Source organism: Salvia splendens, chromosome 22 (assembly GCF_004379255.2).
Source record: "Salvia splendens isolate huo1 chromosome 22, SspV2, whole genome shotgun sequence".
In the NCBI taxonomy this organism is placed as follows: Eukaryota; Viridiplantae; Streptophyta; class Magnoliopsida; order Lamiales; family Lamiaceae; genus Salvia; species Salvia splendens.
The window spans coordinates 18,860,197-18,885,031 of NC_056053.1; the positions used below are offsets into that span (position 1 = coordinate 18,860,197).

At 37.2% G+C, this 24,835-nt stretch overlaps 3 protein-coding genes across 3 annotated transcripts; 1 reads left to right on the forward strand and 2 right to left on the reverse strand.

Annotated features, from left to right (window-relative positions):
- Nucleotides 1–3,408: 3,408 nt before the first annotated feature.
- On the reverse strand, nt 3,409–4,180 carry LOC121786166 (rubredoxin-like). The gene has a single exon (XM_042184726.1). The coding sequence runs from the start codon at nt 4,095–4,097 to the stop codon at nt 3,522–3,524; it is 576 nt and encodes a 191-aa protein (XP_042040660.1). The 5' UTR covers nt 4,098–4,180; the 3' UTR covers nt 3,409–3,521.
- Nucleotides 4,181–15,010: 10,830 nt separating this feature from the next.
- On the forward strand, nt 15,011–19,198 carry LOC121788107 (diacylglycerol O-acyltransferase 2D-like). Its single transcript, XM_042186982.1, has 9 exons — nt 15,011–15,384; nt 15,457–15,531; nt 15,631–15,716; nt 16,254–16,360; nt 16,443–16,598; nt 17,052–17,138; nt 18,005–18,102; nt 18,618–18,705; nt 18,934–19,198. Exons 1-9 carry the CDS (start codon nt 15,170–15,172, stop codon nt 19,033–19,035), a joined length of 1,014 nt encoding a protein of 337 aa, XP_042042916.1. The 5' UTR covers nt 15,011–15,169; the 3' UTR covers nt 19,036–19,198.
- A 494-nt stretch (nt 19,199–19,692) lies between these two features.
- LOC121787619 (serine/threonine-protein phosphatase 7-like) lies at nt 19,693–24,261 on the reverse strand. Its single transcript, XM_042186407.1, has 5 exons — nt 23,708–24,261; nt 22,364–22,855; nt 21,071–21,217; nt 20,335–20,442; nt 19,693–20,085 (listed from the first exon to the last, which is right to left on the reverse strand). The coding sequence occupies exons 1-5, from the start codon at nt 24,212–24,214 to the stop codon at nt 19,984–19,986; spliced, it is 1,356 nt and encodes a 451-aa protein (XP_042042341.1). The 5' UTR covers nt 24,215–24,261; the 3' UTR covers nt 19,693–19,983.
- Nucleotides 24,262–24,835: the final 574 nt, after the last annotated feature.

The following is a 24,835-nucleotide window of genomic DNA, read 5'->3' on the forward strand; positions in this document are numbered from 1 at the left end:
GTCGATCGCCACATGATTCAAATCACAAAACGTAATTGTAAGTGATAAGAAAATTTACACCATTCCTTTGTAACTGTGGAAAATTAATACTTCTGGTTAATAGAAATTTATATTAAAATTTTCAATATGCAAATCAATATCTTTCAATGTTGTCAGTCACCGTGTGTATCTCTAGTTTTACTCCTCACCCTCTAATGATTCTGTTTCTTTACCCATCTCTAAGGATGTCAATCTGGCCGGCCCGTCGGGCCAACCCTACTCGGGTTGGGGGTCAATCGGGTGAGGGCTAATCGGGTTGTGATTTCTTTCGAGTTATAAAAGTTCAGCCCTAACCCTAAAAGCTCGGGTTTCGGGCTAGCCCAACGGGTTAATCGGGTTGCTTCCGATAATATTAACTTGCGATCAATCCAATAAATAATGATTAAAATTAGTTATATTCATTGTAAAACATTTAATTATGATATATTTTAGATATATGCTTAAACTCAATCATAAACATGATCAAATACTAAGATTTGAGATATTTCACGGAATTTTAATGCATGTTTTAGAAATTTAAATATTTTTTTAATAAATTTGAAGTTTTTAATTTATTAATCAATTATTATATTAATAAAAATTTAATATATAGTTTGTATATTTAATATAAATTCGAAAGTTATTTTTTTAGTTATCTATATTATAAAATTAATCTATTAAGTGTCGAATTAGGAGTAAAAAAATAGAATAATAGAAATTTTATCGGGTTTTCGGGCCAGCCCATCGGGTTTTCGGGTCTGGCCCTAACGAGTTGCGAGTTAATCGGGTGCGGGCTAATCGGGTTTTGATTTTATCGGGCTAGAAATTTTCAGCACTAACCCTATAAATTTGGCCGATTATTCGGGCCAACCCACGAGTTACGGGTTACATTGACATCCCTACCCATCTCTCACAAGTCACAACCCCTAGTGCTCACATGTCACAACAACTTCTTACAATGGAATCACTGAAAAATATCGTCAAACTGTTTACAATGATTTGAGCCTCAACATAAAATTCTTGTTTTCGCTTCTAGTGGAATGAAGAAAGAAGAATATAAGTTAGTCAACAAGTTTATTGTTATACTATGACACTGTCCACTTGCAATTATAGTTTTAGTGCTAATAAAAAGAGAATCACTCAGGTTAAATTTTTAGTTGTTACCATTGGGAGAGCTTATTTAAAATTATTAGATATTATGCTAAAATATAATTAAGTCTATTAAAATTTGAAACTTATAGTAATCTCTGATTATACATAAAAATAACTGTACATGGATTATAGTTCACCAATCAAAAGTAGTTCCTTGATTTGGCCAAATTATAATTGATTTTGGTAATAATAAATAGTCATCTAAATGTTGGAATATTTTTAAAATTTGTATTCACAAAGTTAATTAAAATTGCATGCTTGTCAAATAATGATGAATTACATAATAATATCCGAAATAGTTGAATCACTTAACACCATAAAATCTGGATTACTAATCGAGATTGAGATGAACACGAGAGTTAAAATTATAAATGAGTCCAGATACTTGAAATTTGTAAATAGTGGTATTATTGTTGGATCGAGATTGCAGGATAAAGTATTATTTTATTTTATTTTAATTCTGTTTGGCTAGGACCAATGAATACATAAGTTCTAAACGAATTTAATAGATTGTATGATTTCCAAATTTATACTTTTAATTTAGTTCTTAATCGTTTGTAAGTGTTTTATTTTATTGTAGTTAGATTTATAATTTATTTGGTAATATAGATTTTACGAATAGTTAATTATAATGACAGGCAGCCTAAGAAATTGGGCCTATTCTTAAAGATTTTCAAATAGTGAAACATTGATCGCACCAAATTGGGCCGAAATAGATTATTTAATGACTTTTCGATGTGTGGGAATATAAAAAATTTAATATAGGAATCATGTGAAATTGTGAACGTTTTTATTTATCTAAAATCTCCAATTATAATTCCAATTTCAATTTATTTTGTCCACACCAATTGAAGGACAATTATTAAAGTAACAGATATAAATTAGGGTCAGGCAAGTATACCGAAATACCGAAATACCGGACTTACCATACCGAAAAAATACCAAAAATACCGATTTTCGGTATACAATAGTTTTCGGTAACCGTATTAGATTTTCTATACCGTGTTATACTGAATCTTCGGTATACCGGTATATACCGGCATACCGATTACCGAATCTTCAATACATAACTACGCTTCGGTATACCGGTATACCGATTGATTATTATATATATAAACACATATATATAATATTTATGTTATATTCATACTAAAATTTAAAAATAGAATTCTCTATTATAAAAAAATAAAAAATAGAATTTTTTTTGCATATTTAGGGTATAATAGATTTTTTCCGGTATACACGGTATGGTAACGGTATTAAAAACTACTGTAAAATTCGGTACGGTATCGGTATGGTGTTTTGTTATACCGTAATTTTCGGTACGGTATACGGTATGACACTCAAGGTACGGTATACCGTACCGAACCACCCCTAGATATAATATTGACTAATAATTAGAGCATAATATTACTAGAGGGTATCACCATTAAGAAAGAAGTATATGAGCCCTATAAAAAAGCATGACTTCCCCAAAATATGAGCTTGGAAGGAAGAAAGTGGAGCAGCAAGTAGCAACTACGATTCCCATTGAGACGGATGTTTCCATAGAAGCAAGGAGACAGAGCTTAATTGAAACCACACAAGTTTGGAAAGAGAGCCTAAATGCAGAAGACAACTCCTCTCGAAATTCCTGAGTTTGTTACTACACACTACCTCAGAGATCAATTCTCATCTGCACTTAGTTTTGCTCTCCTACAAATCAGGCTAAACTCATTACAAACTTCTCATTCACAGTTAATTTAATCAGGATCCTATAGAAACAGCAATAAATCTCCTCAGCAACAAATGCAGCTACAGCTGAACTAAGCTTCTCCCAGAGCTCCAAACTACAGCAGTCAAGCTATCGGTCACTTAACACGAAAGCTGCCACATGAATATGCAGCATTCCCATGTCCAAAACTCCGTTTTCGCCAAAAACTACTCTCTTAACATATTCATCACCTAACAACATATCTACCTTAATTATAGTTAGCAAAAATCTAACTTAGCCTCAATTGGACTACAATTTAAACACTCCCAAAAATAAGTACTTCAAAAACAAATACTATCTCTAGCAGCATAATAGTCACAAAAACTGGAGTATGAATCGTCACAACAGTAGCACATTTCCTAAGACTCCACTTTTCACCTAAAATCACTCTCTCAAAATCCTCATTATCAAATACCACCTCTAGCATTATAACAGTATGAAAAAATCGAACTTGATCTCAGCAGCATTAATGCAAACACAAAACAGGCATTCCCAAATTCCAATTGATATACATTACTCATGACTTCAAAAATTAAATTCGATATACAGATTACACTTTCATACAAAAAAACAAGCATACACCAAAAACAGGCGATGATCATTGGAGAAAGTATCCCGATAAGAACAGAGCAAACCCTAAAAGCAAACCACCATAGATGAGCAGAAGTTTCTGACCAGACGTGAGCGTGTTGGCGCCTAATCCATACTGCTGATTCTGCTCGAATCCCGCAATCTCCATTCTCTTACTCTCGAAGAAGCTCTGCGACGCGCCGCAGGTCGGGCACCTCCAATCGTCGGGAAGCTTATCGAAGGGCAAGCCCGGCGGAATAGGGTACGACGGGTCTCCGGTGGTCTCGTTGTATTTATACCCGCAGGATCTGCATTCGTAGACTCCGGTGTTCACGACGGCGAATTTCTCCTCCAATCGCCGAGAATCGAGATTTGACTCCGGCTCCGGCTCCTCGTCCTCCGACGGAATCGGCAGGTCTTGGTCTTGCTTGTCTTCTTTGGAGACGTCGATGGAATTGATGGAGATGGGGGTTTTGGCGCGGTGGTGGAGGGGCGTGAAGAATGCGGTGGGGGTTTTGAAGAGCAGCCGCGGCGGTGGCTGCGGTGGAAAAGGGGCGGAGATGGTGAAGAGTGTGAAGGGAGGTCTGGTGGAAGAGGAAGACATTATCTTGAATCTCTTTTTTTTTTGTGTTATTTTTCGTGGCTATTTTTTCATTTAATTAAACCAAAATAATTCCTTTTGCGGATCCAAAACATCCAGGATATTGTATAAAATAAAAGTATATACCATTAAATATATGCGAATTTTGAGCTTGAATATATGCGAATTTTGAGCTTGAATATATGCGAATTTTGATTAATGAAGTTTATCTATTTTCCGAACATGGAGAGTGAACTTCATTTCAACTGTCAAAGGTATGACGTCAATAATAATAATATACTGTCATTGTCACTCTCTTCAATAATAATAATATACTCCCATAATAATTATCGCTCTCCTCAATAATAATAAAATACTCCCATAATAATTGTCACTCTCTTTTTGTAGGCACGAATTTTAAGAAAAATAAAAAAAATTGATTGAAAAATTAGTGGAATGACAGACTCACTTTTTTATATTAGTTTTATAATAAAATGTGAGTAAAGTGAATTAGTGGAATGTAAAACCTACTTACCATTTATGGTAAAAAGAGGTATGACAATTATTGTGAGACAGACCGAAATGGAAAAGAGTGATAATTATTGTGGGATAGAGGGAGTGTATATATATGAGTGTGATCCGTTGCTAACTTTTCTTAAGTTACTAACTTGCTGACTCATCAATGCAATGTATTAAAAATGTCAACACGATGATACTGAAATCTCAACATAAACTTAAGTTGATATTTTAATACATTATGTTGACATTGATATTTAAATATCAACACAATTTATTAAAATGTCAACACAAATATGTGTTGACATTTAATGTGATCGCGTCGACATTTTTAATACACTACGTTAATAAGCTAGCAAGTTAACAATTTAAAGAAAGTTATCATTTTAAGGCACTCATGTACAGATATATATAGCCATGGCATTAAGAGACATTCAAATGTAAGATTATGAACATATGTCCATATTACGATTTTGGTCATAGACATTATATTCTGAATTTTCGCATCCCAAACATTTCAACTCAGATCACAATCAGTCCAAAACTAACGTTTCAGTCAAATTGTAACAGTCAGTTTTAACCCCGATTTTGACCAAATTAAACCGTTCAATATGATTACTAACTCCCTAATTATATTATTAATTATTTTGAAATTGAAATCATTTAAAATACAAAACAAATAAATATTAAAAAAGAAAATGAAATGGAAATGCCCCATCTCTGCAACTGCTACCGGCGAACCGACTAGTGGTCGCAGCTACCGGCGAACCATCTCTGCTCTCTCTCTTGAGCACCCCTCTCTTTCTATCTCGTCCATTTCACTTCTCTCTGCCATCGACCTCTATGCCATGGCCGCTGCGACCCGACGGTAGTAGCACAGACCGGAGCATCTACAAAAGCCAACAATCATGATTTCTTGTTGAGGAGATATGAGCCGATTCGCTTCATGGTCGCCTTCGTTCGTGCCATAGCTGCCGTCTCTGAGCTTTTCCAATTTGGTTGGATCTAGATCTGAATTCGTGTTAATTTCTAGAATTTAGCCTTTTTATTTTGAAATTTTTTATTTGATTGGAGTGGATTTTGGCAAAAAAAATTTGTATGTTTTTGGATGAATCTCTCGGTTTGGTGTCCATGTAGATAGATTTCTATTGATTCAACATCATGAAACTCTTAGTTCGAGAATTTGATTCTTGCTTTTCTTTTCTAATATTTATTTGTGGTGTATTTTAAATGATTCCAATTTCAAAATAATAAATGATATAATTAGGGAGTTAGTAATCATACTTAATGACTTAATTTGGTTAAAATCAGGATTAAATACGTTGACTGGTATTTTGACGGAAAAGTTAGTTTTGGACCGATTGTGATCCGGGTTGAAATGTTTAGGATGCGAAATTTATAAAGATAATGTCTAAGACCAAAATCGTAAAATGAATATATGTTCGTGACCAATTTTAGCATTTACTCTAATCTATTTGTAAGGAATGCGATAACACCTTTGCCAGCCCGAAACTCGTCAAAATAGCTCGGTTTAGCTTGATACTCCATCGGAGGAAAATATCTGCGGTTGAGTGGTAAAAACGGGTTTGAGCGACAACACGACTTTAGAAACGGGTTACATATGCGCGGTTTTGGAAATGCGTTACATCTGCGCTGCTTTAAAGTCGCGTTTCGTATGCGTGACTTTATTGAACTTATAACTTCAACCGAACCCCTTTCCCCTTTCTGTCAACGTGAGTTGGAGGTAATTTCTGGCGACTTGCTCATTTAACAATTAATCTGTTGTCCGTTGATAATTTTGTGTCCACTTATTAGTATTATCAATATTGTATTGTTATTTATTCATGAAATTTGGTGTCTTTATAGAAAAACTAAGGTTCGAAAATTTGTATAGTATATACATTCTTGCAAAAATAAGGCTAATTTGATCTATCTCAATGATCTGGCCTTATTATATTTGCAGAGTGAACTTATATCTCATACTGTTTGAGTCGGGATACCACGTCCAAAGTTAAATTGCAAAAAACATGAGAGTAAGATGTGGATTGCGGAATTTGTTCACCCCGTTGCGATTGAATACATTAAGAGCATGAGATTTGGTGGTCTATTGGATTGTCAAATACCTCATAATATAGAACCCCCACATCTATACATATCTAATGGAGCAGTTGTAAAACTGCCCCACAAATTACTATAACGCTCTTTTTGGCGGGAAAAAGAAGAGAATGAAAGCAAATGAACACATAAGAGATTCACGTAATGTTTGGAAAGTTAATGAGATTTTTCACGAATTGAGGTATGAATTTTTACGTTTCAAATTATTTTCATCTTTGCTAAGTGAAGTTTTTGAAAATATTCCAAATTTATGGCTTGTAGCAAATAGTCACTCATGAAGTTAGAAAGTTTGTGATAGAGCAATACCGGAGTTCACAAGTAGATATTGGATGTATGAATTCGGGGGACATCACTGAAGCCGATATGGATGATGTTGGTGTTGAGGAAGATGATGTTCCATGTGGTGATGAAAATTATGCAGTCCATTGTCTGAAGATGAATCTGAATAAGAGGAAAATTTAGGACTTTCTAATAATGAGGTTTTTGATCCACCAAGGTAATATTCTCATTTAATTGATATAAAACCATCGCTTCAACAGTATGCACATTGTGTTTTAGAATATTTTCATTCTCTCTTCTTATTGATAGCCACACCAACACAACCCAAGTTACTTTGATGGCAATGAAGAGCAACTCATGGTATAGGGATGAAAGCAACCCCACACATATCGGTTTGAGAATAATTTGATGGAAAACTGCATTCGAAGATTATTAGTAATTTGTAACATTTGGAAGTTGTTTGACAATACAGGGTTGTAGAAAGCAAAGGGGAAAGACAGATGTAGTATGCAAGTATCCTTAATAGTAGGTACAATTGCTGACACTCATTCTTTAATAGACACTAGTGTTATCCTTGTGCTATGCACGAGACAAAAGATTTTTAAACAATAAAAATATATTAACAGCTAAATATATTAAAATAAAAATTGAGTGGAGAATGAATATAATAAGACAAAGAATAAAGTGGAAATAACGATGTTTCCATTTCAGAAAATGTATTAGAATAAGACATTAAAAAAATGTGTTAATGTTAGCGATTTTATGAGACAGACAAAAAGAAAGTCGTCCTTATTTTTATGATACAGATGAAGTATTACATATATTTAAGCTGAATAAATATAGGATGAAAATTGAAAAGATTACATATTTGTGTTGTCATTTGGCTTATACAGAGTAGATTAATTCAGAGAAGAAGTATTGTCATTTAGCTTAATGATGAATAAAACTTCAATTTTGATCCAAATAGAAGGGAAATTAAACTCTTTATCACAATTTCAATTTTGACTAAAATAAAAGACAAAATAATAATATATAAATTTAATTACAAATTTTTTTAAAATAAATATACCAAATCCAATAAATTAATAGTCCCAATTAAAACCTAGTAGTATAACTTTTAAAACATAAATATAATGATATAGCCATAACACCCAATTTAGAACTCTATATTTTATAAGCAAAAAAATCTATTTAGGAATCTAAATTCTATTTTTTTTTTTGCCTAATGGTCTAAAGATGCACGAGATCTATTGACTGATAAACGATTCGCCAAGAGGTGTTGCCCATCTACTTCAATTAGATAAGTCATGTAAGACTATTTCACGATATGTTGCTGCCTAAGCCTTTGTGTTCTTAGAGTGTCGGCTCTCTTCATTTGATCAAAATTCATATACTAGCTGGCCTCTTTATTAGTATCGGCCGTATACGCATAAGGTTTAAAATAAATTTGCATTCATGTCTAAGAAAGTTCTAACCGCTCATTAAATTTTGAATTTTTCAATAAACTAATTCACGCTACTAGAGTTCATTGGATAAAAGAATACCTAACAATAATAGATATGTGCATTACTATCAACTTCTAACATTTTCATAAATTTTGCCAAGCTATGATACACTCTGCCGCTACCACCAATAAATATACCTTTGCGTTTAATAAAGTTCCACTTTTTTCCAATTGAAATTTGCATTTTTCTAATACTCTTTTATTAATACTTTAGAGTTAGTTATTATTTTATTCATACTATAAGTTCATTTGGCCAAATGTAATAACTCCAACATCCCGCAAAATAGAAAAGATATGTAGCCTCTAAGTTTCATAAATTATTAACTAACCTCTTCATATATTTTCACACCTATGCTATTATGATGGTTCGGTCCAAGCTTAAGAGCATCCACAACGGTGATACCACGCCGTCCGTCCGTTCGTCTGTGCCGGCGCGGCGCACTGCTGCTCTTGCTGCTGGCGCGGCGCTGCTCGATGCATCGAGCACGTCCGTGCCAGCGAGCAGAACACACGTCAACGCCCGATTGGCCAACGGCAATGCCGTTGGAATTTCTTTTTTTTAAAAAAATTGGATTTTAATTAAAAAATCCGATTAAAATAAAAAAAATATTTTCCCACTTCCCAAAAAATTATATCCGTTTTCTCCACACTTTTAATTTATTTTCAATTTTTTCCCAAAAAATTCACATTTTCATCTATAAATACCCCCCACTTCCACACAAAAAATTTCACACCACACTACACAATTCTCATCTAAATTCTCTCATTTCCATTCTTACAATTCTCAATCTTTTTTTCACTCTTACAACAAAAAAATGTCCGGCTCTGGCGATCACCCCTCCGACTCCCGCGGTAGGAACCACGAATGGTTCGGCTCGCAACCATTTCCTAGTCCGGAAACATAATTTTTGGCCCCTCCTCAAACCCAAAGTTCGCAAGCTCCGGGTGGCTATCGACCTTACCCGATGGACGACCAAGATGCCCCCGATGGGCAATACGGGTGGGCACCCGAACGATCCGTACCTAGAGCGGGAGGGAGTGGCAGCTCTCAAACTCCTCATCTTCCTACTCGTGGTGTCCGCACCACATACACTCCGGGGGAGATGGATCAATTATTCAAAGCGTTTTTGTCTATCTCCGAAGATTTGGAGATTGACACGAACCAATCCGGGGACCATTTTTGGTGGCGCGTCTGTCGCCGGTACAATCAAAACCGGCCGGCTGGAACAATCGAGCGCAACGAGAGTATGGTGCGCAATGCCATATACAGAGCCAACGAAGAAGTCGACGGCCAACCGTCGTCGCACCGCGACTTCATCCGCCCCCGACCCCGCTCCCGCTCCCTTTGTGCCACCTCAACCCCCCACCAACTCGTTGTGGGGGGTTTTGGCCCAACTCAATTTGGCCGATAGGTCAACTATGACCCCCGAGCAACTTCGATCGCATGTGACAATGATACGGGGTCTCCAAAGAACATTGGGGATAGAGTCGGATGAATAGTCTTCCACCGGAGTATTTTTAGCCTTTAATTATTTGATTTTTTAGGAGTTTAGTTATGTAATTTTTTTAGGAGTTTAATTATGTAGGATTTTAATTATGTAATTTTTATTTTTTTGGTAATTTGTAATAGTATTCCGGATATTTTTAATGCATTTTAATTTTGTGGAAATGTTTTTATTTAAATTGAATAATAGAATGGTAGGATCCTTGAGCTTGTCCTCGCGGAAGAGCACAGATGTGGGTGTTGTGCTCTTGCCTAAGAGCAGAGAGTAAAAGTGGGTCCGTGCCCACATCTATGTTCGTTGGCAAGAGCACGGATGGGGATGCTCTAAAGTATAATATAAATGTTAAAATTCCATAATAAAAACATTTGCTGCCCAACAAAATGACATAAAATATTACTCCATTAATTATCTATTTTCACTTTTTACTGTAAATGATATGTTGGCCCAACATTCCATTCGTTCATTCCACACACATTTTATTATAAAATTAATATATAAAAGTGAGACTCATATTTCACTAACTTTTTCAACTTACTTTCTTTTACATTTTTTAAAAACTTTGTGTCGAAATCAAAGTGGATAATTATTAGGGAACAGAGGGAAGGCTAAATTCCAAGAAACTACCTCCGGGGAGGTAGTATCCGCCATTTGTTCCCGCAAAAAAAAAGTTTCCAGAGAGGGGAAAGACGCGAGAGCTTGTCGCGTGTTTACTTATAGACGCGTCTTCCTCTCGCGTCTCTAAAATGAAACACGCATGACGCATTAGCGTCTCTAAACATACACTCAACAAGATCAAGGCAAGCATTATTTTCTCCATTCAAGGATGTATGTGAAGCTGGCGGCTGTGCAACTTCCAAGCGAGAGAGAGGGCCGGTTCCAATAAATGTGTTATTTCCGAAGAAATTGGAATTATCTTCATCCATTAATTCGGCTGAGCATTTTATGAAGCCCACCGCCTCATTCCCATGCGCATTCACTACATGACTGTCATTCCCACAATTTTCAAACCTTTCCAAAGCATTGGAATCAGCATGATCATTAAATTCCAGCCCACAATTCATAGAACAAGACTTGATATTCTCGGCGTCATCATTAAATTCCAGCATGATCATTAAATTCCACCCCCTTCATCTGTATCAACCTCTTCAATCTCCTCCATCATTCTCTGCAAAAAAGCTTTCTTCATCTCCTCTTTCATCTTCATCGAACATAACAGTATCTTCATCACCCTGTCTACACTCGGCGGCCAGAGGCTTTGCCGTAGGATCTGGCAGACGTCTTCGCGACGGGTCCGCCATTGACGGAAGAGGGCAGAAGCTTCGAAATTTCATTCATTCAAACACGCATGAGCAAATCGCGTGGTTAATTGAAACACGCATGAGCAAATCGCGTGGTTAATATGGATACACGCGTGAGCTTCTCGCGTCTTTCCCCTCTCTGGAAACTTATTTTTTGCGGGAACAAATGGCGGATACTACCTCCCCGGAGGTAGTTTCTTGGAATTTAGCCAACAGAGGGAGTAGTACAAACAATAAAAAATACTAATAAACAATAAATTTAAAGTAATACTACAATTAAAAAGAAACTTAGCATCCCTGCCTATTGGAATGTGACAGTGTTTTTAGTTTTTACTGCGATATTCCAATTTACTGTTAACATGGGAAAAATGAATATATCGTTTTTCTTATGGAAAAAAAGACAAAACTAATAGACAAAGACAAGAAGCTGGGTCGGAAACTTTTATGAATTGTTCGGGTCCAAAAATCAAAATTTGGACACGTGATTACAAAAATCAAATATAGGACAATGTTTAAAAAATGTCAGAATATTGCCAATTTCGAATATTTTCTACCCAAAAATGAAAATTTAGTATCTTCATGAAAATCGATACATAGTAGAAATTTTTTTTGGACCGAACTGTTGCAACTTTCAAGATGTTTATAGAACATTGTAGAGAATAGTAATTAGATCAGCCATTCAATTGGAAAAAAAATACTCCTACAAATTTGTTGGGAATTAATGTTTAAAAAAATCGCATAAGATTACAAAATTATCAGAATTTAATTTTTCCATTGGTGACAAAATTCTGAGCGGTACTCCTCTTATTTCTAGTACGAATTTTGCCACAAAAAAGTACTTTATTAGTATAATTTGTTCTGATCGTTAATTCAGCATAATTGATTCAACAAATGTGACCAAATTTTGTACAATCAAAAATTAATTTATTTAAAAAAAATAGGTTTATTTATGTATTTAATTATGGTCATATACTTATGATTTGTGTATAATTTTTTTACTTTTTTGGAACCATAAATATAATTAGTGCATACTTTAATTCAAATTTTAAAAATAATAGAAAAGAAATTCAAATATAAAAATAAAAAATGTGGTTAAAGGCTAATAAGTCTTTTTAACTTATCCACCTACTACATTTATTATTTAAATATATAATTAATACATCAAATTATTAATCTAACCTTATTTTGATTGTATAAAATTTAGTTGTTATCATCTCTCTAAGAGCATCCACAATGGCGCCTAGCGCACCGCCTAGCTGAGCCCCGACGCTAGACGGTACGCTCGGCGAACCATTGCAACCGCCTAGCGCTAGGTGATATACGGCCACTCGACGATGTGCTGGGCGACCCGCTCGGCGCCATTGTAGGGTTGGGATAGCCGAGCTCATCGCCCAGCGGATTTTTTTTAAAATTTTTGAAACACTATATATATGCGCTTTGCACGTCATTTTCATTCGCACCACTTGTTTTAACGAGTTTTCTCTCTATCTTAATTTCTGTACAAGAGCAACAACGCGAAATGGAGAACAACAACGAAGGTACTCCAGTGACAAGTGGGTCTCAAACTCCCCTGATACCCGTGGGAGGTGGATGGGGTCCGATGTCAGGGTACTACAACATGTACCCGTGGCAGGAGATGATGCCCGGGATGGCAGCCGGGGGGAATATGCCCGGGATGGCAGCTGGGGGGGAGTATGCCGGTGTGGCAGGGGGTACCGGGGATGCAACCCGGTATGCAGATGATGCCGTGGGGGGGGGGGACGGCGATGCAGCCCCCGACAGGAAGGGTACCGGCGACGCAGGGGACGCCGGGGGAGGAAAACGTCTATCGCCCCAGTTTTGATTTTTCGACTGCTTATTCGCACACATCGACCCCAACGGAGGCGCAGTTCACGCAATTTGAGACTTTTTCCTTAGAGGAGTTGGGGATAGATCTCGGGGATGCGGACACTCCCGTTCAAACGGGGGGAGTAGGGCGGGGTCGGGGCGCGCCAAAGAAGAAGAAGGGCAAGGACAAGAGGGTGGTCGGCGAGTCGTCGCAGCCGGCTGATGACAAGAGCTCAGCACGCAGAAAGTGGACGGATGCGGAGAACGTCGCGCTGTCCAAGGCGTGGGTGAGTGTTTGCGATGATCCCCTCGCCTCGAACAATCAGAGGATCGTCAACTTGTGGGCTAAAATAGCAGCAGCCTATAAGGCATTTTTCCCGGAGGGGAGGCCACGGGGGAGAAGTGCCGGAAGGGGTGGGACCGAATCAGGGCTGCGGTCTCCTGATTTTCGGGCTTGTACACCAACGCCCTCCGCATGCAGAGCAGTGGCCAAACGGAGGATGACTGCAGGAGGATAGCGGAGAAAGCCTTCCCCAGCCCGGGTTGTATAAGGATTTCACCTACTGGAACTACTTTGTGGTGCTGAACGAATCCGAGAAGTTTCGAGCAGGTGTCGACGCTGGCTGGCCGAAGAAGCAACGACTAAACTACATCGGTGATTTCAGCGGCAGCTGTGGTGGTTCCCACGACCTCCCCGAGACGGCCCAGGTGATCCCCACCCCTCGTTCGTTCGCTCGCCGACCTCGCCCGGTTGGGCAAAAGCGGGCACAACGGGAGGCGAGGGGGGTCGCCGGGGGTTCTTAGGAGGTCCAGTCGGCATCCCCCCTTGGCCAGTCCAAAGAGGATCTCAAATTCTTCGCGCGTCAACAAACGCGCGCTCAGATGGTCAAGACGTTAGCCGAATGGCGGGCGGCGACGGACCCCGAGGAGAAGAGTTTTCTTCACACATTGCTCGTGAGCATGCGTGACGATTTGAGTGGAGGCGGCGGCAACGGTGGCGACGGAGGCGACGACGACGGAGACGAGGAGTGAATTTTTTTAATTAATGTACATTTTTGATTTTATTGTAATTTTTTTAAATTAATGTACTTTTTAAATTTTAATAGTATTATTAAATTTTTCTGTATCTATGTCGTAAATTTCATTCCATATGTTGTGTGATTGCTAATTATTTGTTTTATATAATTTTGAGTGATGTGGCTAAGCTATGACTGAGCTATTTGCTTGTCTTGATGATGTGGCAGGAGGATTTTTAGGGATGATGATGTGACACGAGGAGTTTGCGGCTGGGCTATTCCTATTATGGATGCTCTAAGAGCATCCACAATAGCGCCTAGCGCACCGCCTAGCGCGAATTTTTAATTTTTTTTTGTTTCCGAAACACTATATATACTCGACTTGCCCGTCATTTTCATTCGCGTTTGTGGCATGTCGACTGCATTGCAGATATAATACTCCAAAAGGATTTAATTGAAGAGTTATGGGCGCGGAGGACTGCACGGCAGTACTTTTTTTTGTTAATTATGTAATTTTTTTAATTAATGTACTTTTTAAATTTTAATAATATTATTGAATTTTCTCGTATATGTATCGTAAATTAAATTGCGTATTTTGTGTGATTGTTAATTATTTGTTTTATATAATTTTGAGTGATGTGGCTATTGATGTGAATGGACTATTTATGATTTGGCTAGACTATGGCTGGACTATTTATGATGGGGCAGGAGGATTTTTAGTGTTGATGATGTGGCAGGAGGAGTTTGTGGCTGGGCTATTGGTGGGCCATTCCTATTGTGGATAGCCTAATTGATTTTGTTGATTAAAGATTAATGACGTGGACAGTAACAAATTATGTAAATTGAATGGCACGTGTTCGTGTCTGCAGTGACATGTGATAACTTTTAGGTAGAATCCAGAAAGTGTTCGACGAAAAGTCGCTGAGATAAATTGATTCCGAGATGGCGTTGTTTCCCACATGATATATATTTCCAGCTCTCCCATTCCTCTGCTGTCATCAATCTCCTTCACTCCTTCTTCTCTCCCCTTACTTCAATGTCGTCTGAATCCAACGGCGACGTCAGGCGGCGTAGATCGCCGTCGTCCGAAGCAGAGTCGGAGGCTCCCCCGACCGCGGCAGAGTTCAAGGGCACTCGGGGATCGCTTTTTAATTCGATCCTCGCAATCGTTCTGTGGCTGGGGTCGGTCCATCTCATCGTCTCGATCATCCTCGCCTCGTTTTTCTTCTTCCCCTTTCCCAAATCACTCGGGTTCGTAATCCCTGCTATGGTTTGTGTGTTTCTCATCTCAATGCGTGGGGATTAATAACGAATTTGTTGCAGCGGAATTGTGTTGCTCTTCGTGTTTATGGTGATTCCGATTAATGAGCGCAGCAGATGGGGCCTGAATTTGGCCAGGTTTATTATGGTGTTTGCACATACGAATTCAATTTTTGATTTTTTTTTGTTTGCATTATGCGTTTGTGAGGTTGAATGTGTTGGTGAATGATTTATCAGGTATATATGTAAGCATGCAGTTGGTTATTTTCCGGTGACGTTGCACGTGGAGAACATCAAAGCCTTTGATCCTAATGAAGCATATGGTAAAGCTACTTCTTTTGAGTTACTATGATTTCCCCCTTTTTACTTTCCACACTTTATATATTTGAAGTAAATTTTTTAGTATTTCTGAGTGTTAATAGCTCCATTAACTGTAGTGAAGATGTGTATGGGGCTGCTTCATTTGTGAGATGATGAAGTTTTAACTAATTTGTAGCAATAGCATGGTAAGTCACGAGGGAGTTAATTGTGCTGCTGTATTTGAGTATTTCCACCAACCCTCTGGCGGTTGATATTTTTGGTGACCTGAACAGTTTTGATCCTAAGTGGAAGTAAAGGGTAGGAACCACTTTCTTAAGATGTATGAATCAGTATAGCCAACTCCAAAACCTTTGAGTGGAATAGTATAACTCAACTTAGAGGTAAATGTTACAGTATTATTTGCATTAGTGGAATGTTACTAGGGAAGTAGGGAACTATTAATTCAGCTCGTTTGTTCATTTTCTTGCTAAACTTTCATAGCACAACGATTAGATGACAGAATCCCTCGCTTCCTGAAATTCGACCTCTATCTCTTGCAGTTTTTGGTTATGAACCACATTCGGTTTGGCCTATTGGAGTAATTGCGATAGCAGATCTTACTGGTTTCATGCCTCTGCCGAAGATCAAGGTTCTTGCAAGTTCTGCTGTAAGTATCACATGCATTTGTATATCCTGAAGTCATAATAATGATTTGCCTTTTCCAAATTTGACTATGGATAACTTTTCAGGTGTTCTACACTCCATTCATGCGACATTTATGGACGTGGTTGGGACTTTCATCTGCTACAAGGAAAAATTTTACTTCACTTTTGTCATCTGGTTATAGCTGCATTATAATTCCAGGAGGAGTTCAGGAGGCCTGCTATATGGAGCATGGCTCTGAGGTGATTGTTAGCAACTTGGATACTTTCTTCTATTGCTTGTCTTTTAATTAATCACATAATTTTTTGTCCTTCTACCACCTCATTTCCTTTTGCCTTTTATGATGCTTGCTGTAAACAAATTTTACCTACTTTGTCTTCATGACATTCTCATCTCATAAGCATACATGTTTTCTAGCATTGATGAAGATTTAGTTACACAGAACACCAGGAAAACCATATATATATTGATTATATTGTATTGTAGAAGAAAGATGTGAAAAACCCAGAACCTACCATTTGTGGGTTTGTCACAAAATTTGCAAGTGAGACTTTTATACTTGACTAGTTTTATGTAGTCTCTATGCATGTCTGCACATTTTTGCTCAGATTGTACTGACAAATGGAAGACAATAAAAAGAATTTGACTGTAGTGCATAATTCATGTTACCCTGTTTTCTTTTCTATCATGCGCAGGTTGCGTTTCTTCAAAGCAGAAAAGGATTTGTACGAATTGCTATAGAGACTGGCAAACCTCTGGTTCCTGTTTTCAGCTTTGGTCAGGTGAGTCAGTTTTCATTATTTCTCTCGTCATTTGGAATTCTGATAATATTATAAATTTGGACGCATATATATCAATATATGTGACATGCATCAATATGAATACACACTCTCTGCATGGGAGACTGCTAGCAAGCTACCTTTTGCGCTTTATCTGGATTTGTTATGAGTTTCCTCACATATTTGTTTCGATTCAGGTTATATCTGACCATAATTTTTAGTAGTTTAGATATAAATACGGTCGGAGTTGTGGTGAGTCATGACCAATTTATAAATTTGGGATAGTTTGGTCGCCGTGCTGGAGGGTTATGACCTTTGGAAGTGTGCCCCCTCCAATTCTGTTAGAGTAAGACTGGAATCATATGGAAACACTGAATGAAATTCCCAACACCAAGCCTATATGAGATGTTACACGCTATCATTGCTGCCACCTGTTCATGTAAAAAATTTGTTGTACAATGTTTGGATGCAAGTAGAGTAGTTTACCAGCACATAGAGGAGCATGTTGAACAAATTTAAGCATCAAATTTAAACATGGTGCATCATTATCTTAACTAATGAAATCTAGGGAATGTAAAAACTCACCAGCAACCCATTTCATGCTATGAAAAGAAATAAAGAAAGAAATAGACAGGAAATGTGATGAAGCCAATTAATAACCAGAATCTGGAGGGAAATTTCCTTGAATGTTTATGTAAGTGGTTTTACTATTCCTCTGCAGTTAATGTTTGCGCGAACACTTATTCTAAATTACACCTTGAACCTTTTACATGTTTTCTCATTGTGTAATGGTTTATACGCTATAAATTATAGCCCTTTCCTGGAATTTAAAACATTACTTACTCTTTGATTGTTTAATTGTTCTACAGACTGATGTGTACAAGTGGTGGAGACCGGGTGGGAAACTCTTTAGGGAGTTCTCTAGAGCCATAAAGTTCACACCCATTGTGTTCTGGGGCGTACTAGGGTATGTTCTAATTTGAAAATTTGTGTTACTGAGTTTTATACGTTGCTGATCTTCCTTCTTCTTAAAGCATGATCTAATTCGAAATTAATGGGTCATTATAGGTTAAAAAAAAAGCTTAATATGTGGAATAGAACAGGTGTCTTTTTTCTTCATAATTAATTGTATCTTACTGAGTCCTTTCTCTTCCATCATGCTCAGTGCTCACTATTGTACAAGATGTGGTGAAATTTCAATGGCCACAGGTTCCATCTTGATCGTTTATATGATGAGCAATCATGACACTTAGGCTCTTAAGAATAAAAAGTCTCTTCAATAGTTGAGCTTAGGTCAAGAGGTTCTAAAGCCCATTATAAACCTTCTACAAGATGTTTTCTCAGCTCTTTTTTCTTGGTTTATTTCAAACTGAGGAAAACTAAGTGCCATCTGCAAGTTCCGTTCTACAACTGAATTTCCATTTTGATGTTAAAAAAGTTATCATCTGTGCTGAATTTCAAACTATGACAATTCTTTTGCAGTTCACCTCTACCTTTTAGACAGCCGATCCATGTGGTGGTTGGTGAACCAATTCTGGTGAAGAAAAATTCTCAACCTACGAAAGAAGAGGTATACCCTACACCTTCTATGATATGTAGTACTTATAACGAACAAATACAGTATATGTTGTGAAGTTGGTCATCCTCAATTACCCGAGTCTTAATTCGTTAACGAGTCTGTACTGGTGATGGGAAACAGTGGAAGCATTTCAATAAACGTTATGTGCATTAGGAAAGGCTTTATGTATGATTCTACAGTTCCTGGTAATTTTGTAATTTGATTTGTGTACCATACAAGGTTACGGAGGTCCATGCCCGGTTTGTGGAAGCGCTTCAAGATCTTTTCCAAAGACACAAAGTAAGGGTCGGCCACCCAGACTTGCAGCTTAGGATTCTATAACAATCTTTTTATCAACAATTTTTTGTTGTTGTACATTATTCCTAGCTGATTTGTTATTTTTAGTCCACTTGCATCTGCCCTAACAATCCATTTTTAATAATAATAATAATAATAATAATGCTTAGATCACATCATCACTGAATACTGATGGTGTTTATAATAATTCTATCTTAGTCGTGTTCATAATAATTCCGATCTTAGTGCTTTATTTGAATGAGGAAAATTAAGTTTACAAGAATTATTACTTGGGATCATTTTATTAGAAAGAAATACTACATATCTTAACTTTTGCTACATATTGTCCACGACACTATACCTAATAAGAATTGCCTTGTTTTTATCCTAGACTCGCATCAATATTTTCTAAATCATCGATAGCCTTATTGAATTTATCCAATTGATCGTTAATTCCTTTCTCATCTTGGAATTTATACCCCGGATGTGTTCTCCTTCGCCACATCCCTCAAGAATTTATTGAATAAAATGATACTATCTTCTTCTAGCGCATATATAATTAAAAAAAAACCCAAGTGGTTTAAATCAGCTTGCAAAATGTTCGATAACTGATTTAACCAACTCCAAAGTATGGATCAAGCCGATGTTAAACATAGCCATTCAAACATATATAAAATTGAACACACACACTTCCCCTCTAAACGCTCAAATACAATGAATTTGAAACTGAGGTGTTAGTTTCTTTACACTGAATCAGTTACAATCTAAACAAATCCACTACACAATAATTTGGAGGAAAATGAAAATTGCGATGTCGTTAGACCCTCATATACAGCAGGGCAATGATAACATAATGTACAGGATTATGATATTCACCATTAGGGAATCTATATTTGCCTTTTCACAAATACATAAATACACACTTTAATAAAGACGGGCAAAAGAGCGTACACAAAAATTCATTCGGTATTTTGCAGTCGTAATATTCCCTTTTCAGGCAGCAGGTTGCTGCAGTTCAGAATCCGTCACCATTGATACCAGGTCCAATTCTTCATCAGAATCGATAACATCTTCGAAATCATAATAAGGATTTACCTACCAATATCATTAAACCAACAATCAGAACAGTGAAAATCATTCATTTTTCTGTATGAAATATCTATCTACACCATAACATGCATGTACAAAGAGTTGAACGCTGCAGACATCCTCCAAATTATATTATATGCATACTATATATATAGAACTGTAATCAATGATAACCGCTTCTTAAAAAGATAACATAATAACGATGATATAAGAATAGTACCTATTTTCATAATATTGACAAATAGGAAACTTTACCTTTGGTCTTGGGGTTACAGCTTCAAAGCTGTGAAACATTGGTGTGTCGAAGTTTGGAGGTTCCAAGACAATATAGGCTCCTTTGTTTTTATAACGCTCTTCGGTTGCCTGTGAATAAGACAAAACATTGAGATGAAAATCGTAAAATGCATTTTAGAACTTCTGAGTTCTAGACTCCTGGTCAAATTTGTCGTATAACTTTCCAAACATGATTTGACAACTACCGAAATTGTGTGCCATGGTTCCAAAAATAATACTAATGGTCTAACTCAGAGATAGTTCATGCAACATTTTTCCAAACATAATTTGGCATATATATGATCAAACTTGAACCCCTGATTCAACGGACATTATTTTTCAGTTTTACAATTTAATTCCAAAAACCAATTTTTCCCGGTATCAGAAAGTCTCCTAAATTCTCAATCAAACACCCCAAGTTTCTCAATTCTCATTCAATTATTAGTGTAAATGATAGTACAAGACTTGGCATTTGGCATGACTCAATCATTAAGTTTCTATGTTCTTTACCCCATAAGGTGCATGGTCCAACCAACTTTAATACCATAGTACCTAAGGTAAATAGAAATAGAACATGCATATATGTTTGGTCTACTTGCTTAGTAGATACTGAATCCATGCAGTGGCAGAACTCCTATGTTGAATTTGTTAATTTTTAGGGTTACATCAAAAACTCGGAGCCATTTCTAGGCTCTAAATTCAGAGATCATGAAGCTACCTGAAATTGTGGATAATCTGGGGCGCTGAATAATGTGATGAGCTTGCCAGACTCAACAATATGATCTATAGTATATCCAACATCCATTCCTCCAAGATCAGGCCGCTTATCCCGTGCATCAGGGCCTTCATGTGACCTGATGATTAACTGAAATGTAGGAAATGAATGGCACATGAGCACATCAATTTCAAAATTGAATCATTGATAAGCTCACACAGATGAAGAGTGAGATGAATAAGTAAAAAACAAAATCAACACAAAGGAGGCATGCACTTCATGCAACCAACTTGATTGCAGTAATATAACTCCAGAAAAAGGTAAGTGCAAGGATATGTTTTTTTACCTAAAAGTAAAACTTTAAACACAAAAATGAACTCTACGGCATAATGTCTAAGAGTTTGGGTTCAAATGCAAACCGACACATAACGATTCTTGTTAAGAGAAGGTAAGCGGGGATAATCACATTCCCAGATATCCATATCATGGTAATTAATGTGGCTAACATTATAGTAAAATGTAATGTAGGCATGTAGCCATCAAGGATAGTCTCGTTCTACTCCAATAAAAAACCATGGTACATAAGTTCTTGTTTGACAGAAAATAAATTGTTCTGAAACCTATATATATCATATGACAAAATAACTGCAGCAAGGAGATATTTTCAATATTCTCCACAAATGAAAAACAGGCTGTTGAGACTCTGCGTATAGGAATAGTTTGCATTGAGCAAACAATGTCACAGATCAAGAATCTGATATTGGTTAGAAGATCTATATTTTATCATACCTGAGTTGCTGACCAGGTTTTATGGTGTTGTAAATGCATGGGGCAAATGAGATATAAAGGGTGATTAGATTTATTTCCTATTCTCATGTCATACTTTGGCCACAAGAAATAGTCCATTCTACTATAAAACATATTTTTTATATCCCAGCAATCAAATTCAGCAAGTTCGTATCACAGTCCAAGTCCTCCTAATTCTCAGATATTCCATTATAATGGTCCCAGCGATTGCACTAGTGAGAAATTATATTAAGTTCATTAATTATCTGTTACAAGTAAAGCTTCAATTCAATTGCATTAGGACATTCCAACAAAGTCAGTCTAATGAAGGGATTAGGGGTCAGCATGCTTTCCATTTCACCAACATGTATGATTTATGCAGTTATATATCTCTCTGTATGGTAACGATTCATATGTCAGATACATGTTTAAAAAGTACAAGTTGCCCAATTTGATATAGACCAACCAATAAAAATTAATTCTCATATGAACAGTGGTAAAGTTGACTACCTTTAAATTAAACTTCTTCAAAAATTCTTCAGTACAATCCGGACCATACAAGAGGCCAATTCCTCTCTCAGTATTTGGGGAAAGACCAGGAGTCATTGATGGATCTGACCATAGGATGTCGCCAGGAATCAAGTTCTGACCTTCCCAGGGAGGATCAAGGACAGATCTTCTAGCTTTTGCTAACTCCTCAAAGGAACCGAGAATTAAAGAATCCACCTTAGGGTTGTGAACAACCTTGCGATTCTTCTTTTTAGACCTTTTTGATGGAGTGACAATTGTACCACGGAAAAGCCCTCCATGTGCAGTGTAAACTTTCCCAGCTATGATAGAAGCAAGGGGGAGTCCTTCGAAACATCCCAAACACTTTCTGTAGACATGCTTTCCATTATCACCATATTTAGCTAACACTTCCTTTTCAAATCCATAAACGGAAGTGCAATACTTAGATTCATGATTTCCACGAAGTAAAAATACCCTGTGAGGCATAAAAACCTACAAAGTATGTGAACCCCATTATGATCTCAAATTACAGTACTATCTTTAAGCCTTTAACTTATTATTATTGAGCAATCAAGCTTTTTCTATGACAAGAATCCTCTTTTGTGAAAGCTATAGTAAATACAAGTGACAAGTAAGCAAAACAAAGTCCAGAATTTCATCAGCCTTTCACACACCGATTCTCTCTTAACAGAAACAAAAAAAGGCTGAACGTGATGTAGCCAAAATATATGCATTGGATCACATTCCAATAACCAAATTATCATCTTCTTAATCGTCCTATTCATTATTTTCCTTTTGCATCCAGTCGAGTGACATCTAAATTGGATACTAGAATCTAGTGTGCCTTATTTACAAATTGTAAAAGCTTATCAAAAAAGGTATATGCATAAAATTCAATACTGATTCAATCTCAGACAAAGCTCATACTAGCTCATTTCATACTCTTCATCTTGTACAACGAACTGATCGCCACCTCGGGAGACTAACTAGTCAAATCCCTAATAGTCTAAACATAGCAGACACATATGCTACAAATGGTTCCAGGCAAAACTACCATTTAAAGTGATATATTTCTGGACGAGCAGCAATATCAATCTTACCACAGGAGTGAACTCTTCAGTCTCAGTTAAGAAGATCCAAGTAATTAAGTGCTGAACAAGGCATGAAAGACTAAATGATAATTCAAGCTGCAACTTTTTCACCCAAACACATACCAAAGCGAACAAGATTAAACTCTAGAACAAATAGGCACTAGAAAGACCAATCACCACTTAAACACTTAATTTCCTCACGCATCACAGAAAATCACAGAAAACAAAGCAGAAAACAAAACGCAACCCTAACCTTCCAGGCCAGCAGAAGCAGGAAAACTTCGAGCCCCCAAGCACCTCTGTCCACATAATCCCCATTGAACACGAAAAAGCGATCATCGGCAGGAAATCCGGCTTCTCTGAGCAGAAAAAGCACATCATGCAGCTGACCGTGAACGTCCCCCACGACGACGACGCTGCAGTCCGAATTGAGATCGGAATTCTCGTCGATCCTGACGCAATTGGGCTCCTTGTGCAAAATCTTAGATGCGGTGAGCACGAGCTTGTCGAAGGCGGCGACGGGTAGCACGGAGGGGAGCTCCGAGGGCGGAAGAGCTTCGGAAGCCCATTCGAAGGCGTGTACGAGGTCGGCGACCCAGGAGGCGGTGAGAGCGCCGCCTTCGGGCCATACGATGGGGATCTGAGGGAGGGTTGGGGGTGGGGACCGTGGCTTGGAATCGGAGAAGAAGTCCTCGTCGGAGGATTGCGGCGGTAGAGGAGGAGGAGCCGCCGCCGCCGCCGCCGGTGGTGATGGGAGCATAGCTGGCTCTGATGCTGTGTTGACGTGGCTTTGATTGCCTATCAATTCTACGTATACTATATTTAATTAGTAATTAAACCAATTCAAATATTTCAGGTATTAATATTTTACTAACATGCTTCTTTAGCAAAAAGAAAAACAATTTTACTACCTTAAATTTTTTATTCCAAACGGCCTAACCAGCTACCCATATACACGCCATTTTTTGAGTTGATAAAAGCAAGAAAATCTCTTGTGATTCGTGGAGATTTTATAGAGTTTAATTCTTTTATTAAGTTTACATTATTGGATATTGATAAGTGAAAATAATAAACACACAAGCATTGAATCTCATAATCACATGTCTAGTTCGAACATGAATGTCCTAGAAATTATTTTAAGCTTAATTATTTAATTTCCTGTATGAAACTTAATCGATCTTTTAACTAGTTGATATATATTTCGTCTTAGCTACTTATTTGATCATTGCCACTGATTAGGGTGCTAGATAATTATGATTATTGATCGAGTTTAATCATGATTGATGGTATGCTGCAATGTTTAATAATATCTCAGTTCGAAAAAGAGTTATAAATAAATAAAATATTGAAAATTCGTATTTAAAAAAGGGCAATCAATTAA